Below are 15,790 nucleotides of genomic sequence, written 5' to 3' on the forward strand. Positions count from 1 at the left end.
GGAGTCACAGCAATCAAAGTGTGCCTCTAAGGCTGCATCCACACTGCACCAATAACCCAGTTTGACACTTGCCACTCCCAGAATTCCACAGCATGGAGCCATGGCAGTTGAAAGTGTTGCCAAACAGGGATTATTGCTGCAGTGCTGGATGCAGCCTTGGAGGCAGAGAGAGAGAGGAATAATAACAACAAACGCACAGTCATCCTTTAGGAATGAGCCACCCAGTCTAGCAGCAGCAGCAGCACACAGAAGCCCTGCGCGCGTGCGCAGCAGAGCGCCACCTCGGGGGGAAGGAGAAACACTACAACTCCCGACAAGCTTTGCGCGCGCGCTCCGGCTCTGCAGCCCAAGAAAAAGTGTGTCACTGGGGCACGAGGCTCTCCCCAGGAGTCACGTGGTGGAGGCTCCGGGGCCGCGTGCCGGCGTCTGCGCAGCTGCAGGCGGAGAGGCGACGCCAGGGAGGGAGCCCTGGCAGAGAGAGGAACACTTTGCAGGCGGAGGGAGAAGGAGCAGCAAGCAAGAGCAGCAGCTGCAGCACCTGGGCGCTTGGTCCTTCCTATTGCAAGGCTCGCTGCAAAAAGACTATTATCCTTATTTTAAATAATAATAATAATTATTATTATTATTATTAGCATTATTACTATTTTCCCTCCTTCTCCCAAGACTGCTTGGCTGCCAGCTGGCCAGGTTGTGCTTTGCAGCATAACTTTGGGGGGACAAGAAGAAGAAGGAGAAGGAGGGGAGCAGCCTTGGGCATCCCTTCCTTCCCTCTTCACCCCATCGCTGGGCATCCCTCTCAACCACAGGATGGCCGCTTTGGATACCAACAACAACAACGCCGCCCCAGGTAAGCCCAGGCTTTGCTTTTCTGGCTGGATCCCCCCCTCCCTAAGACTGGGGATCCCCTTGGATCCTTTCCTGTCAGAGGTTTTTTTTTTGGGGGGGGGGTGAAGGCTTCCTTCTCAGCTTGAAAGGAGCCAGAAGGGTTCTCTGCTTCTCCCTTCTTGGGCTCAGGAGAGCAAATGATCCACTTGCCTCCCTGGTTCTGTGAACTGGATCCATGTTGTGATGACCTCTGTGTTTGTGTGTGTTTCTTGGATTTAAAGAACTGGATCTGCTTGGCTGTCTTCACCTTCATATTGAAGGGAGATTTCAAAGGGATCGCCCTGTTTGTTTGGGGAATCAAAGATTCAAAGAGATTCTTGTAGTGCTTTTGAAGGTTGACTGAAAGAAGCTGGTAGCCTGAGCTTTCGTAGACTTGAGCCTACTTCCTCAGATGCATGCGATCTGAGGAAGTAGGCTCAAGTCTACGAAAGCTCAGGCTACCAGCTTCTTTCAGTCAGCCTCTAAAAGCTGTTCTAAGGATCCCTTTGCATGGGGGAGTTGGAGGGGATCGGGATTCCCCTGGGATCTGGTGGTCGACTGTGTTAGTCTGGGGAATCCAGGATGCAAAGGGATCCTCGGAGACTGACTGGAAGACAGGTCCAGAATTGGATCTTAAAGTGTCCCCACTTTCCCAAGGAGTTTAAAGACAAAACGAAACACCAGATCCCAGTATGCAAAGGGATCTTGCAGCACCTTTGAGACCAACTGAAAGAAAAAAGCCGGTAACATGAGCATTCCTAGGCTTGAGCCAAAAGTGCATCTGAGGGAATAGGGTCAAGCCTAGGAAAGCTCATGCTGCCTGCTTTTTTGCTTTCAGTCTCAAAGATGCTGCAAGATCCCTCTGCATATTGGGATCTGGCGTCTTTTTAAAAAGAAAAACTCCTTGAGGAAGTGGGGACACCCCAAGATCCAATTCTGGATCTAACTCTCAGTTAGTCTCAAAGCTGCTGCAAGATCCCTTTGCATACTTGGATCTGGTGTTGTTTTTTGAGGGGGTGAGTCCTGGCGAAAGTGGGGACATCCCAAGATCCAATTTTGGATCTAAGTGTCTTTCAAAGGTGCTGCCAGATCCCTTTGCATATTGGGATCTAGTGTTGTTTTCTGAGGGAAGAAAGTCCTTGAGAAAGTGGGGACACCCCAAGATCCAATTCTGGATCTAACTGTCTTTCAACGGTGCTGCATACTGGGATCTGGTTTTGTTTTCTTGGGGGAAAGATCCTTAAGAAATTGGGGACACCCGCCAAGACCCATCCTATTTAGGATCACCCTCTGTTTCTTAGCTAGGATCCCCTCCTCCCTTGATCCCTGCCTGCAGGGGGATCTCCCCCTCCGGATCCGCTGTGGGATCCCCCCCTTTTCCTGGGGTTCTCCCCATTGAATCCCTCACGTGTCCCTTGGCCCGGCTCAGCCACGTGCAAAGTTTGTTTTCCCTGCTGGCCCCGCCCCTCTTCTCTCATTGGTCAGCCCCTGCTACTATCCCCTCCTTAGCCACGCCCCTTCAGGACGACGTCACCATTCAGGAAGCGCTGCGGCCCTAGGTCCTTCCCACTGGGCGGGATTGGAGGGCGGGGCCTCCTTGGGGAGGAGGGGAGGAGCTGCAGCCAATGGGGAGGCGAGGGGCGGGGCAAAGCGTGAGGGGCGGGGCCTGGGGAGAGGGGCACCACGTGCGGAGGAGACACGTGGAGGAGGAGGGCTGGCTGACCTGCCAAGCTGCCAGCATCAAGTTCTTGAGGGCCGTCCAGGCAGAGCACATGGGACAGACATAGGGCTTCCCTGGTGAGGAAGATGCCTGGGGATGGGGGGAAGTGAGAAGGACCTAGTTTGCATTTGCTCTGCAATAGCTGTGGCTTTGTTGCTTTGGTGTGATCTTGTAAGGAATTTCTCTAAGCGGGACATTTTGATCCATTTCCTCTGTGAATACACAGGAAAGTCTATAGTCATGTGGCATCAAGACTGTGTGACCTGTGCCTTTAAGTCGTTTCCAAGTTATTGTGACCCTAGATACTATCGTGGGGTTTTCTTGGCAAGATTTGTTCAGAGGAGGTTGGCCATTGTATTCGCCCGAGGCTGAGAGCATGTGACTTGCCACCCAGTGGATTTCGTGGCTGAGCTGGGAATTGAACCCTGACCCAGAGTTGTAGTCCAACATTCAAACCACTGCGCTACACTGGCTCATGGACACTGTACAGCCCAATTCTGGATATGTTTATTTTGGTATAAGACCCACTGAAACCAAGATGTCATGCTTCCCAATTGCGAATAGTTCTGTATTATTTGCGTATTCATGGTCTCTCCCTCTCTCTTTCTCAAGTTTGAATGTTCTTGGCTTGAATCCTACTGGTAAAACTAACTAGAGTAGACCTACTGAATCAGTGGAATTTACTTGTATGTTGACTATTCACCCATTGATTCAGTGAATCTATTCTAGTTTGGGGCTAACCAACAGGATTCCAGTCCTTGTGGATGTTTCTTCTTAGTTTTGAACCAAAACACATTGCAGAAATAATCCAGTTTGAGACCGCTTTAAATGGTTCCATGCTAAGGGAGTCTGTAGTTTTGTGAGACATTAAGCCCACTCTGTCAGAGAGCCCTGGTGCCACAATAAATGACAAGTCCCACAATTCCCTAGCACTGAGCCCAGGGCAATTAAAACAGTCTCAAACTGGATTATTTCTACAGTGTGTTTTGGACCTAGCTGTTAAGTGTTATTCAGTGGGAGTGTAACAGTTCATGTAATTTGGTTCAAAAGTTTGGGAGACCACTTTCTTATTAAGGTGGTTGTTTTTTTCCAGCCAACATGATCATTACCCTCCCTGCTTTATCTAAGGACATGGCTGGCTGAATAGGAGGGGATCTTTGCCCTATCCTGGCCTACTGAACATGTGTCACCTCTTCTTGACTGTGCCCACCCAGAGAGAGAGAGAGAGAGATGAGGAGAAGTGGCATTTGGGTGTGGACAAATGACCTGCAATGTTCAGATCTCACGTTCACTGTGAGCTCCCAAGAAGCTTCTCTGGGATCAACTGTCTCTCCAGGGATCAAGCAGCCTTGTGTCAAAGACCACGTGTACGTAGTTAAAGACTCCACATGTGCCTCCAGCCATTCTGGAGTTTGTCCTCTTTTCGAGAGGCTGAGGTCAGGCTAGCGCCACCCATTGCAGTCAAGCACGGCAACGCCTTTGCCTTGCCACACGCGTTTGGAAGCTATCCAACTGGGTCCTAACATCACATCACTTCTAGCAAGGTTTATTTATTCTCTGTGACCCATTTAGGGCAAGGCATCTTAGCCAGGTGATGTATTCGAGCATGCATGTGAACTCGGAGGCTCCTTAACCAGGGCTGCAAAATGGGGATATCTTCCTCCACGGGAGTGCCCTGCCCTATCATCTTTCATGCCCTGACTTGCCAGAATTGCAAACCCTGCTTCTTGGCTGTTGAAAGCAGAGTCAATGGGAGGGCCGGGAGAGGTGGTTTTTCAGGAGAGGCCATGAGCAAAGCAAACAGAAGGCCATTGGTGCCAGCAGAATTACTAGTGAGGTCACGTGCCAGGACCACATTCAAAACCCAGACAGACACCTGGCTGGCTGCCCCAGAGGCTCTTAGTACAGATCAAGAGGCCGGCCTGAATAATTGGCACCCTTTTTTGTCCTTAAGAGCACTCCTGGCCTTGGTGCATTTACCCAGCAGGAAAAAGGACAGTCTCCCATGGATAAAATTCCACCTTAAAAATACCGTGTGGCACTGGAATTGTACTGGGAGTTGTGCATGAATTAGGGTGGGAGCCAAAGGGATGCTTGCAGTGCAGCCACTGGGACTTAATCTGGCCCTCTGGGGTTCCCCAGATGATCCCATCTCCTTTACTCAACATTCATTTGGTGGTTCCCCTCTATTTCTGTGGGTCATTCCCTATTTTAAAAGCATGGAATGCCTCTCCAAATTTTTCTTGCTCCCAGTAAGATCTTTTAGGCTAAAATACGCTGATATTTCTAGCCCTACCAGACTTGTGCAGAATTGCAAATAATCTATGTGTATAAGACGCTAAAAAAGGGTGAGATGGTTGTTTGGTAATTAGAATTGTTTGGATCCAAGAAGAATATGGTTTAAATGTGTTGTTGCATCATGGTTACAACTCCATGGGCCACACACTGTTTTATTTTCTGCAGCCGTAGGAACAAGAAAGAGAGAAAAGCCCCCTCATTTCTCTGCTTACCCCAATTCAACCTCAAACATGCTGAACTCTGAGAGAAATGTAGTGCACATGCAGCTTGCTCCTTTGCAGAGTACAGAGTTGGCCCCTGTCCAGCTGCCATTGTGTGATTTGCCACACAATGGCAGGGAGTGAGATGGTTGAAAGTTTAAAACCAGATAAGAATCATACACTTGTAAAGGTGGAAGAGATCCCCAGAGGTCACCTAGTCTAACCCCCTGCAGGTGGAGAAATCCACAGCTAAAGCATTCCTGCCAGAGCCCAGAAAAGAAGTGATTTTAAACAAATTAAGTGGAGAAGGGCCAGTCCAAAACATACCCCAGAAATAATCCAGTTTGAGACTGCTTTAACAATGCTAGGGAACTCTGAGAACTGTAGTTTTGTGAGACATTTACCCTTCTCTGTCAGAGAGCTCTGGTGTCACAATAAACTACAATTCCCAGGATTTCCTAGCACTGAGCCAGGGTAGTTAAAGCGGTCTTGAGCCAGATTATTTCTGCAGTGTGTTTGGGACCAATGTAACCCTCTAGCTACTTTCATAATGTGGGGGAGAAGGAAGAGTTGGGAGGTTGAGAAAAGCAGTGCTTGCCACACTGGCATAGGTTTAGTGTGAACTAGATCTTGGAGAAGTTACTTCTTTTCTGGATGTATGGCAGTTCCCCAAATCCCCTTAGCCAGGGTTGTAGTCCAGAAAGGTAACTTTTCAAAGCTCTGGTTTCAGCACTTGCTGAGCAACTCATTCCCCTTATATTTGAACCCCACATAAGGAAGGCCATTAGCTTGGGGGAACCAGCCAGTGGAGAGAAAAGGCTCACAGGCGGCTGGTCAAGGGCTCCTCGGGCTTATTTTTGCAAAGACCTGTCTAGCCCTTGAACGTGGCTCTCACATGTGACCTTGTTTATAATCCCTTTGGCTCCCATGGTTTTGTTTTTGCTTTGCTCGAGGCCTCTCCTGGCGTGCTTGCCCCCTGGCAAGTGGCCCAGCTAAAAAAAGCCATGTGTGTGTTTTCCTCTCATCGCCAGGCTCCCTGCTTAGCCACCCTCCCCAACTTCTAGGGCGTGATGGTATTTTTTATTTTATTTTTTCTTCTTCTTGGCTTCCTCCCATGTTTTCAACAACTTTTTGGCCACCTGCCCTGTTTTTTTCCCTCCCTCTCTCTCTTACTCTGCTCTTGCGTGTGTGTTTTTCCCTTTTGCGGCATTGAAATGTAGGTCAGCAACTGAGAGCAGAAAGGGAGTCTGGTTTGCCAGAGGAGAAATTTGGCGGGATGATGAGCCTTGGAGCTTCCCACCCTGGCTAATAAAAACGGGATTGGTGTGTATGTGTGTGATTGTGTGCTTGCTTACCACAAAGTTCCCACGCACCGAGCTGCTTTGTTTTAATTTCCTCATCCCTTGTTTTTTTACTCACAACAAGTTGGTTTGTCTTCCTCTCCCTTCCATCATTCCAGTTCTTGCACGTGTCTTTGGAGACGGCTTCCATGTGCCTGGTGCTCTCTGCCAGTCTCTAGCATGTGACTCTGAAAACTCACATGTTCGTAGTGAGAATCGAACTGTTAATTGCCACCTATTTTAGGTGCTTCTTTTCCCTCTCCTCTTTTTTCCTCCTCTTTCTTCCTTTGCATGCATATGTGTGATAATCTGGTTGTTTACAGAAGTGGCTGATGGAATGGAAGGAGTGAGAAAGGAAAGAAATGAACGTAATCGCTGCCATGGGGACAGGGAGAAATCCCTCTTCACACGCAGAAGATGATTTAGTATGTGCCTTACTTGGGAATTATGCTTTCTCAAGTGGCCATGCTGGCTGGAGGCTTCTGGGAGTTGCAGTAGCTTTGCTAAGCGCTTTCATAGCAGTCCGAAAAGTAGGTTTACCAAGCTCTGAGTTTGTTGTTGTTGGTTGTGTGCCTTCACGTAATTTCCAACTTATGGTGATGCTAAAGAAAACCTATTGTGGGGTTTTCTTGGCCATGTTTGTTCAGAGGAGGATTGCCATTGCCTTCCCTTGAGGCTGAGACCATGTCACTTTCCTAGGGTCACTCAATGGGTTTCATGACCAAGCTGGGAAGTAAACCCTGGTCCCCCATGTTGTAGTCCAACACTCCAATCACTACATCACAGTTCTCTTACCATAGGTGTTAATCATGATTTTTGAAGGAACCCTCATGTTCAAAGATAGGGTAGGCAAAGAACATGGACCTAAATATAGTTGTTTGTCCCAACTGGAGTGACTTATTTTACCAGAGAACTTCCAGAAATGTTGACTTAGCATATTCCATGGCTTCAGAGAGTTTGCTTTGGTTGGAACTGAGATACAATTTTAAGAGCTGGGAAGACCTTAGAGGTCATCTCTTCCAACCTTCTGCTAAGTGTTGGATCTCACACCTGCGGTGGTGGCTGTGGCCTCTTGACTCTGCATAGGAGCTCTCAGGGGCTTCTCTCTGGTCAAAGCTGGGAGTAGAACTTAATACCAGAGGGCTCTTTTTTTGATTCAGCAAGGCAATTCAGATGTTCTCATGGAGACTTACCTATAATGGCTTGGTACACCTTGAGCTTGGTATGAGCCCTAGGTATATAAGCTCTCAAACATGTGCTTCTTGGCCTGCTCAGCGATTACTGTATTGAGGTTTAGGGTGACATTTTACTCAGGTCAGTTGTCTGGGGTGTCTCTGTGTGTGCATGTATGCACATATGCATGTTTTGCTATTTTCATTATGGAGTTTTTCTCGCTTGAGTTCGTCACAAATTATTTGCCTTCCAAATAATCATAGTCATGCACCTGCTGTCTACAACCAATATGGGCAAAGACATTTTGTCTCTCCATTGCATTTATATTTATATGAACCTCTGTCCTCATGCCCCACTTCCAAGAGTCATTGTTTCTGAGCCACGAAATTCCAAAGGCGTAACTCTTTCTGCATTAGGAAAGGTGACTCAACGACATAGTAATTTCACTTGCCCTTTTTGGGATCCTTCTCTCAAGCCTTTAACCTTTTATCTACCCCTTCTTATGTTGACTGAAACCTCCTTCATCCCCAGCCAGTTTGGAGATGTAGGTCAACAGATCTACTAATAGTTGTATGTTTTTATAATGCCTGGATTGGAAAATGCCACTTAGGACATTCTTTGCAACAGTGAGGACTAGACGTTTAGTGCTGCTTTAAAGACAGTTTTGATTGTCAGGTTTCCAGCATGACATTTTGGAAGAATCTCAAGCTATCAAGCCTACTGAGCAGGCCTTTGGACACTTGTTCAGCTGCAATGACAAATCTATGGCAGGAAGATTGATTCTCATGGCTCTCTCTCTGTGTTTTGAACCCTCCACAGGCGGTGTGATCAGCTACATTGGCTCCAGTGGTTCTTCACCAAGCCGCACCAGTCCTGTCTCTCTCTGTGGCAGCGACAGTTCCAATGGCAGTTGCCAGCTTTCCTCGCAGTCCGCTTTCCCCAGCTACTTTCCACCTTCACCCACTGGATCCCTAGTACAGGAATCTGGTCGCCCATATGGGGGCAGTTCAGCTGGGCTATGTGAAGATGCCTCTCCTTCCTCCTCCTCCTCGTCGTCATCATCATCATCATCATCATCATCATCATCCTCTTCCTATGGTTCTGGAGGCTCTCCGGGATGTTTGCAGGTGGCTGTAGATGATGGAAGACACATTTCCCCAACCAAAAGCACCAGCAACATCACAAGTAAGTGCAGGAACAAAAACTACAGCTTTGACTTGGAAAAGCTATTTTTGGGTTGCAGGCTCCAGAATCCAGCTAGCATTCTGGGAGTTGGAATCCAAAATCAGCAACTTTTCAGGGGCATAGCTTGTGGATTCTGAAATGGGCACTTTCATGGCAGCTATAGGGTTTACAATTTTGTTAGCTCCTCAGACAGATTATTCCAGGCCTAGAGTCCAATCCTATCATCCCAGCATGTATTTATGATAGTCTAGATTCCTCCCAGCCTCATTAGAGCCAGTTTGGATACTTCCAGTCTTTTCAGAGCTCTCACATGGGCTTGGGGTTGGGGCAGCCTGGCAGGCACAGAGCCAAAAAATCAATCGTTGTGACAGGAAGTCTCATTGTCTTTCTTTCTCCCCCTCCTTGCCTTCACAGAACTCAATGGGATGGTCCTCTTGTGTAAAGTCTGTGGCGATGTTGCATCTGGGTTCCATTATGGTGTCCACGCTTGTGAAGGTTGCAAGGTGAGCATCTTTCTTTTTTCTCTACATGCATTGGATGTCTGTGAGATGTCAGTATTGGGGTATACAGTGGGGGGACCATGGCCAGCCCAGGATATTTTTCAGTCTAAGGCACTGTGCCTCAAATGGCACACTTTCTTTCAGCTAATGAGCATAGCATGCAGCCCATTAGAAATGTTTGTCTCATCAGCTGGATGAGCATTGCTACATAAAAGTAGACTAGAAAAGAGGTGAGCAACTTTGCTGGACCCAGGGTCCAGTTTTTTTGTGCCTGGATTTTAAAGGAGCTGCCTCTGGCGTGATCCTTTTAGATTTGATTGGGCGCTGATTTCTTTCAAGACAAGAGGTCCTAGCTAGGACATCAGCCTTTCATCCCTGTCATACCTATCAGGTTACTTTTTCCAAAACCTGAATGATAGCTTTCATCCTCCTTTGCTCTCTCTTTTTTAAACAAAATACCATATACATCAGTGCAAAAATCCTCAGAAAACCTTAAAGTCCTCTGCACTGCTTCTGTGTGGAGCAGTGACACAGATCAGAAAGATGTGTGAGAGAATTCAGTCATGTGCCCTGTTAACCAGAAGTGCACAGTCACTCTACAGTTCACAGTGTCAAGGAACTAGGTTGAACAGCCACATTCTGGGGGTTCAAATTCAGGTATGGGATTGCTGCCTCACCTTATTTTGACGCTAATACACTCTCCTCCCTGTTTCAGGGTTTCTTCCGGCGCAGCATTCAGCAAAACATCCAGTACAAAAAGTGCCTCAAGAATGAAACCTGCAACATTGTCCGCATCAACCGGAACCGCTGCCAGCAGTGTCGTTTCAAGAAGTGCATGGGAGTTGGCATGTCCCGAGATGGTGAGTCCTTGCTGCTGCACCATGAATTGGGAGGCTGACACTGTTTGTGGGCTGGAGGTGGTGTGTAAAGAGTGGTAGTTGTTTCCCACCTTTTGTGATCATGCCAGTGAATGCTGAAAGGTAGCAGTTTTTCTTTTGGGGTATGTGTTTCTGTGGGGACTGGGGACGAACTATAGAAAATCCCTCACAAATCTTTGAGGATGCATTTTAACAGACATCTTTGCTGTGCCTCCACAGTTAAGCAAGTTACTCCTTCCCAGTCTCCCTTTTGTTATTCTCTTATTTGCTGCTCTCTCATCCTCATAGTTAACTTCCATCCCATCTTCTCCCCCATTACCTTTAGTCCTCTATCAGGCAGTCTTTCTTGCTCTTGCCCTTCCCTGTTTTGCAAAGTGAGGAAATTTATATGTGGAACAGAACTGTATATATGGGATGAAAGTTATAATATGGGATAGGACCTTTTCTGTGGTGGCACTAGGAGTAGTACACCCTGCCAAATGTTGTACCTGGTTCCCTTGCTGCCTGCCTTTTGACTAGCCAAAGCCCAAAAGTTTGCTTTCTTACGCGTGTTTTATGTGAAACGGAGGAAAATTACATTTTTGGATTGCAGCTTCCAGAATCCCCCAGCCAGTATGGCCCTACAACTTCCAGGGGATTCTGGGAGTTCTGTTCCAGAAAAGTAATGCTTCCAGATGCTGGTTTCATGAAGTGACCACTCCACAAACATGTAATGCTCATTTCTCTTTTTTCCTTCTTTCCTCCCCATAGCTGTACGTTTTGGGCGTATCCCCAAGCGTGAAAAGCAACGGATGTTGGCTGAGATGCAGAGCGCCATGAACAACATGGCCAACAATCAACTGAGTGCACAGTGCCAGCCGGAGAACTTACCAACGGGACACCCACAGGCTGTCACCAACCCGCTTCTGTGCCACCAACTCCAGATGGCACCCTGCTCCCCGCCCCCCCATGCAGCCTCGCCACCTCAACAGTCTCCTTGCTTCTCCCAGTTCTCCCAGCAGCTGACACCGCCACGTTCTCCCAGCCCTGGCGATGTCATGGAAGACGTCATCTTACAAGTGGCCAAGGCCCACAAGGAGATTTTTGTTTATGCCCATGATAAACTGGCCATGGGGCCCCTACCCCCTATGGGGAATGACAGCTCTCTTGGTTGGGAGAACAGTTGGCTGACCAACGGCTATGACAGCAATGGGCTGTGCCCTCAAAATGACAATTGGAACTCTGGTTCTCCCGCCCCCAACAACACCTGTCATCAGAACAACATCAATGGGCATCGATTTTGCCCCTCCAGCTATTTGCCTGGGCAGACGGATCCCTCCATTGGGCAAGGTTGCCCACGGCAAGGAGATCCCAGAGATATACTCTTGGTAAGTGTCCCATAGGCACAGCTCTCCCCAGGCTTTTTCTTTCCCTGACAAACTTTATTCAGTGGCTAGTTATGCTTTGCTTCCTTCCTTGTGGGCAAGGGAGACACCATGTTGTAGATCAGGATGTTAAATTTTGATTTGACACCCTGGGAGGGAAGTCAGTGAGTTGCCTGGTGTAGTGGTGGGTAGAAATTTGAATAAGGAGCTTCATAGTTCAGACCTCAGCTGCTCTGTTAGCAATCCAACATGTACTCCATTTAGTTTGACATTTGAAACTCTTATTTATATGAGGGCTTGGAAAGCTAATTTTTGTGAGTCTAGAATTCCCAGAGTTCCGCACTGCCATACTGTCTGAGGGATTCTGGGAATTGTAGTCCAAAAAGGTTACTTTGCCAAGGTGTGATTAGTACATTGTTGAATTTTAATATTCTGCCACCCTGTCAGTTAGATTCAATATGGTTCTTGTACATACTCTTTCCCCTCGATTTCCTGGATCTACATGAGGGCTTTTTGATTTCTTTTTAGTTCTAAATAAATGCTTAGTTTTGTTTTACTCACATACATTATCTTGGGTCATGTAGTAAGAGACATTTAAGAATATTTCTTAAAATAAAACAGTGACCACAGTTGCAAAACTAAGGATTTGAAATAAATGCTGCTTGATCCCCCTGGGAGTTGGTTAATTTTCAAGTAAACAAGTTTGGACTGGGGCTTGCACGATCAATTAACACACGTGATGCTAATTAGTAAGAGTGGCTTAACTGTTTGGTGATCCACAAGGAAAAGCTAGTCCGCTGCTAGTATGTCCTGGGAGTATGTGAGGGAGAGTGTGGGAGGGGAGTTGCCAAGAATGCACCAAACTTATCAGCCCTCATGTTGCGGAAACCTACACCAGGGGCATATGGAGACGAGGAAGAGAAATCTTATTGTAGCAGAAAATCCATCCTACTGAGCCCTCCTTGCTGGAAGACCAGAGGAAGCCAGTGGGGTGGGTTGGTTAGGTGAATTGGTGTATGCTGGTGAAGACTGGTGCTTTTATATGGGAAGGATTGCTCTGTTCATTTGTGAATGAGTTGAATAAGCAATATCCATCGGTGGAAACTCAGTGCTTGATTAAAAAGACTTAATTGTTCAAGTGCACAAATAGTAATTGTTCACCTGACCTAGTGTTGTGCTTAACCTTGGTTCTGCTTTGCATCACCCTCTTGAATGCCAGCATGTGTTTACAACTGGCCTCTAGAAGTTAGTATATAAAATTTGGTCCTATCACCATTTTCAATTAACTGTTTACGTTGGGAGCCAGCTTTGGCTCATGTTGATAAGTTGGATGGAAAGTAACCCTTTTTTAATGTTTGGGGTAAAAAGCCCAAATGCCTGAGACCAGCAAAAGATGGGAGTTTAGACATGTCTTGTCTGCATGCTTATGTAGCTCACTGACCAGATTCAGATGTTTCTGATTTCTGAATTTCATTCTTTACCTAACATGGCTATCTTCCACTTCAACAGGCGTGCCCTATGAATTGTCACCCTCACAGTCGCAGTGGCCGCACAGTCCAGGAGATATGGGAGGATTTCTCACTGAGCTTCACACCTGCTGTACGAGAGGTTGTGGAATTTGCAAAACACATCCCTGGTTTCCAAGCGCTTTCACAGCATGACCAGGTTTCGCTACTCAAAGCTGGCACATTTGAGGTAGGCCTCTTCCTAATTATGAAGTTGCCAACTTTTGCTATGTGGGAATGGGAAGAGAATAATGTATGTGTGTGTGTATAAACACACACATGATGAAAATAATGGGAGGCAAGGTTGTTTTAGGGTAGTGACTAAAGCATCATCATGAGAATTGCATTAAAAAGGGCAAGGTTTGCTGGCTTTTATTTGAAATAGTACGTAATTAGAAGTCAATAATGAGATATAGCTTCAATCTGTTTTTGGGAGACTGGACCTAGCCAGACCAAAAGCAAAACAAATGGCCCATAAGAAATTTATTTCCAAATTCTTGGAGCAAGGTACTGAAGCAACATATGGAGTTGCAGTTGAAAAGGGAAATCCAGAAAGCTCTGGTGCATGTGTGGATACTGCTAGGCAAACTCTTTTGAAGTTAACCATTGTGTTTAGGTTTGTGGTATACACCTCTTTGTTTTATGTATCTTTTGAAATCAGTGAATTTTTATTGTCTAAAAGGGTGAAGGACTGCAACCCAAGTGTGAAGTGATACTGTTAAAAGGGGATATATGAAGTGTTCAATAGCCATGGTAGTCACATTGGCCAGCCAGATGTTGTGGATCTGTAACTCTGGTCAACCCTAACCAGCATAGCCAGTGGTGGGAAAAACAGATTAGTTTGTGTTTCATTAGGGTTTTTCTAGACTGGGATATCATCTCAAAGATTTCTAATTACAGAAGCTGATGCAGGAGGCATTTGACTCTGTTTTGTGGATGCAGGAATTTCTTGTGGTGTAACAGGTGTCTCTCCTTTCTCTTCCCCAGGTGCTGATGGTTCGGTTTGCCTCCCTCTTCAATGTCAAGGAGCAGACTGTGACGTTCATGAGTCGTACCAAGTACAACCTTGAGGAACTGTGGGGAATGGGCATGGGTGACTTGCTGACATCCATGTTTGAATTCAGTGAGAAGCTCGGCTCTCTGGACCTCTCTGAAGAAGAGCTGGGGCTCTTCACAGCCGTAGTGCTAATCTCAGCAGGTGGGTGTCCCTCAGCATTCATTGGTAGAAATCTCAAGCCTTGGAGCACAGACACTTTAACTTTCTCTTAAAGCTTTAATTGCCTTGTCCCATCCTATTTTGTTGAATTTTTCAGTGATTACCTTTGAGTAGTTACTAAATATCCTAAAGGCACCAGATCCTGTTTGATCCTTTCTGTCCATTGTTAAAAATTAAATAGAAGTTCCTTGGGACAGGGAGTCATCTTTGAAGTCATACATTCAGTGGTGTCGCTTGAGAAGCCATAATTACTTTCCAAGTTTATTCTGGCATGAGATCTTTTTAAGGCTAGCTAGTTGGTAGCCTAGTGGGAAAGCTGGAAAGGTGCATTTGGTACATCAATAGACCTATAGAGCCATAGAAGTTTTTGTCTGTCTCTGTACTGCTTTTACACCATTACTTATTGCTTATCTTTACATCATGCAGATCGTTCTGGCATTGAGAACCAGGCGTCAGTGGAGCAGCTGCAAGAGACACTAATCCGAGCTCTTCGAGCCCTCATTCTTAAGAATCATCCCCAGGAGACTTCCCGCTTCACCAAATTGCTGCTAAAGCTCCCTGACCTGCGCACCCTCAACAACATGCACTCCGAAAAGCTGCTCTCCTTCCGCGTTGATGCACAGTAGATGGAAGGCGAGGCTGCACATTTCTACTATCCCATGCTCCTTTCTTGCCTTCCCTGCATCGTTGCACTAACCAGACTGCTCTCTGGGTTTGGACCCAGCTAACTATTTATACTGGTGTAGCACCTGCTGCCCCCACCTGTGCAGAAGCAACCAGAACTGCAATTTTTGTAAATATTACCTTGTGTATATTGGATTTGTGTGAATAGGATGGCACTCTTCCCTGCCGTGGTACCAACCACATGGGAATAATATATTGAAAGCAAAATGCCTGGATGGTTGTCTTGAATTATGCACCTCTTGTTCCTCCTTCGGCTCTTGCAACTTCCCAGAGTGGGAAGCATGATGGAGAATGGGATCGAACAGGGGCCAGTCCTTTGTCCCTGCTAGAAGGAAATGCTTGAAACTTTATACAAAGAAACATCACATCACCTTTTGCCCCAACCCTAGAGAAAGTGAATTGTGCTTCTTTGCCATAGAAATCAGTCGGATTTCCAGGATGACTCCCTTATCCCATTGGGCTTTAAACCTATTAACTTAAACCTAGAGGTAGACAGTGTTTTTTAAAAAATAATGTAGGTTGACACACACTTATTTTGTACAACTGTCGCCTCTAGTCAAATTCCTTAAAACAGTGTATTCCCTTAGTTTTTTGTGGGTTTTTCGGGCTGTGTTAGGGCCACATAGCCCGAAAAACCTACAAAAAACTATGGATGCCGGCCATGAAAGCCTTCGACTACACATCGGTGTATTCCCTTCCTTACCAGGGGTGAAAGTGGAGTGGTTGTTGTCCACCATACATGCAGTTTTTACCCAGTTTCAAATTTCCATCCCTGTGGGTGGTTCTGCTCCCACCATATTATCATCTATCCCAAGCCTAATTTTCAATGAGAGGCCACTGATGTGTGCCATCACCGAAATTCA

General features: G+C 46.5%; 1 protein-coding gene across 1 annotated transcript; it reads left to right on the forward strand.

The window, feature by feature from the left end:
* The first annotated feature begins 708 nt into the window (after positions 1-708).
* On the forward strand, positions 709-15,147 carry NR1D1 (nuclear receptor subfamily 1 group D member 1). The gene is made up of 8 exons (XM_089531885.1): positions 709-847; positions 8,415-8,780; positions 9,195-9,283; positions 9,996-10,140; positions 10,909-11,525; positions 13,032-13,217; positions 14,015-14,225; positions 14,670-15,147. The coding sequence occupies exons 1-8, from the start codon at positions 808-810 to the stop codon at positions 14,867-14,869; spliced, it is 1,854 nt and encodes a 617-aa protein (XP_089388011.1). The 5' UTR covers positions 709-807; the 3' UTR covers positions 14,870-15,147.
* The last annotated feature ends 643 nt before the right edge of the window (positions 15,148-15,790 follow it).

Source organism: Sceloporus occidentalis, unplaced genomic scaffold, assembly GCF_023333645.1.
Source record: "Sceloporus occidentalis isolate IW3139 unplaced genomic scaffold, rSceOcc1.0.p SCAF_7, whole genome shotgun sequence".
NCBI classification, from domain to species: domain Eukaryota; kingdom Metazoa; phylum Chordata; class Lepidosauria; order Squamata; family Phrynosomatidae; genus Sceloporus; species Sceloporus occidentalis.

Bases quoted from the DNA above. Each gene is read 5' to 3' on its own strand.
- NR1D1 (XM_089531885.1), top strand. From the start codon at position 808: ATGGCCGCTTTGGATACCAACAACAACAACGCCGCCCCAG. The intron at 848-8,414 runs GTAAGCCCAGGC...AACCCTCCACAG, and splicing joins CAACAACAACGCCGCCCCAG to GCGGTGTGATCAGCTACATT. The intron at 13,218-14,014 runs GTAGGCCTCTTC...TCTCTTCCCCAG, and splicing joins TCAAAGCTGGCACATTTGAG to GTGCTGATGGTTCGGTTTGC.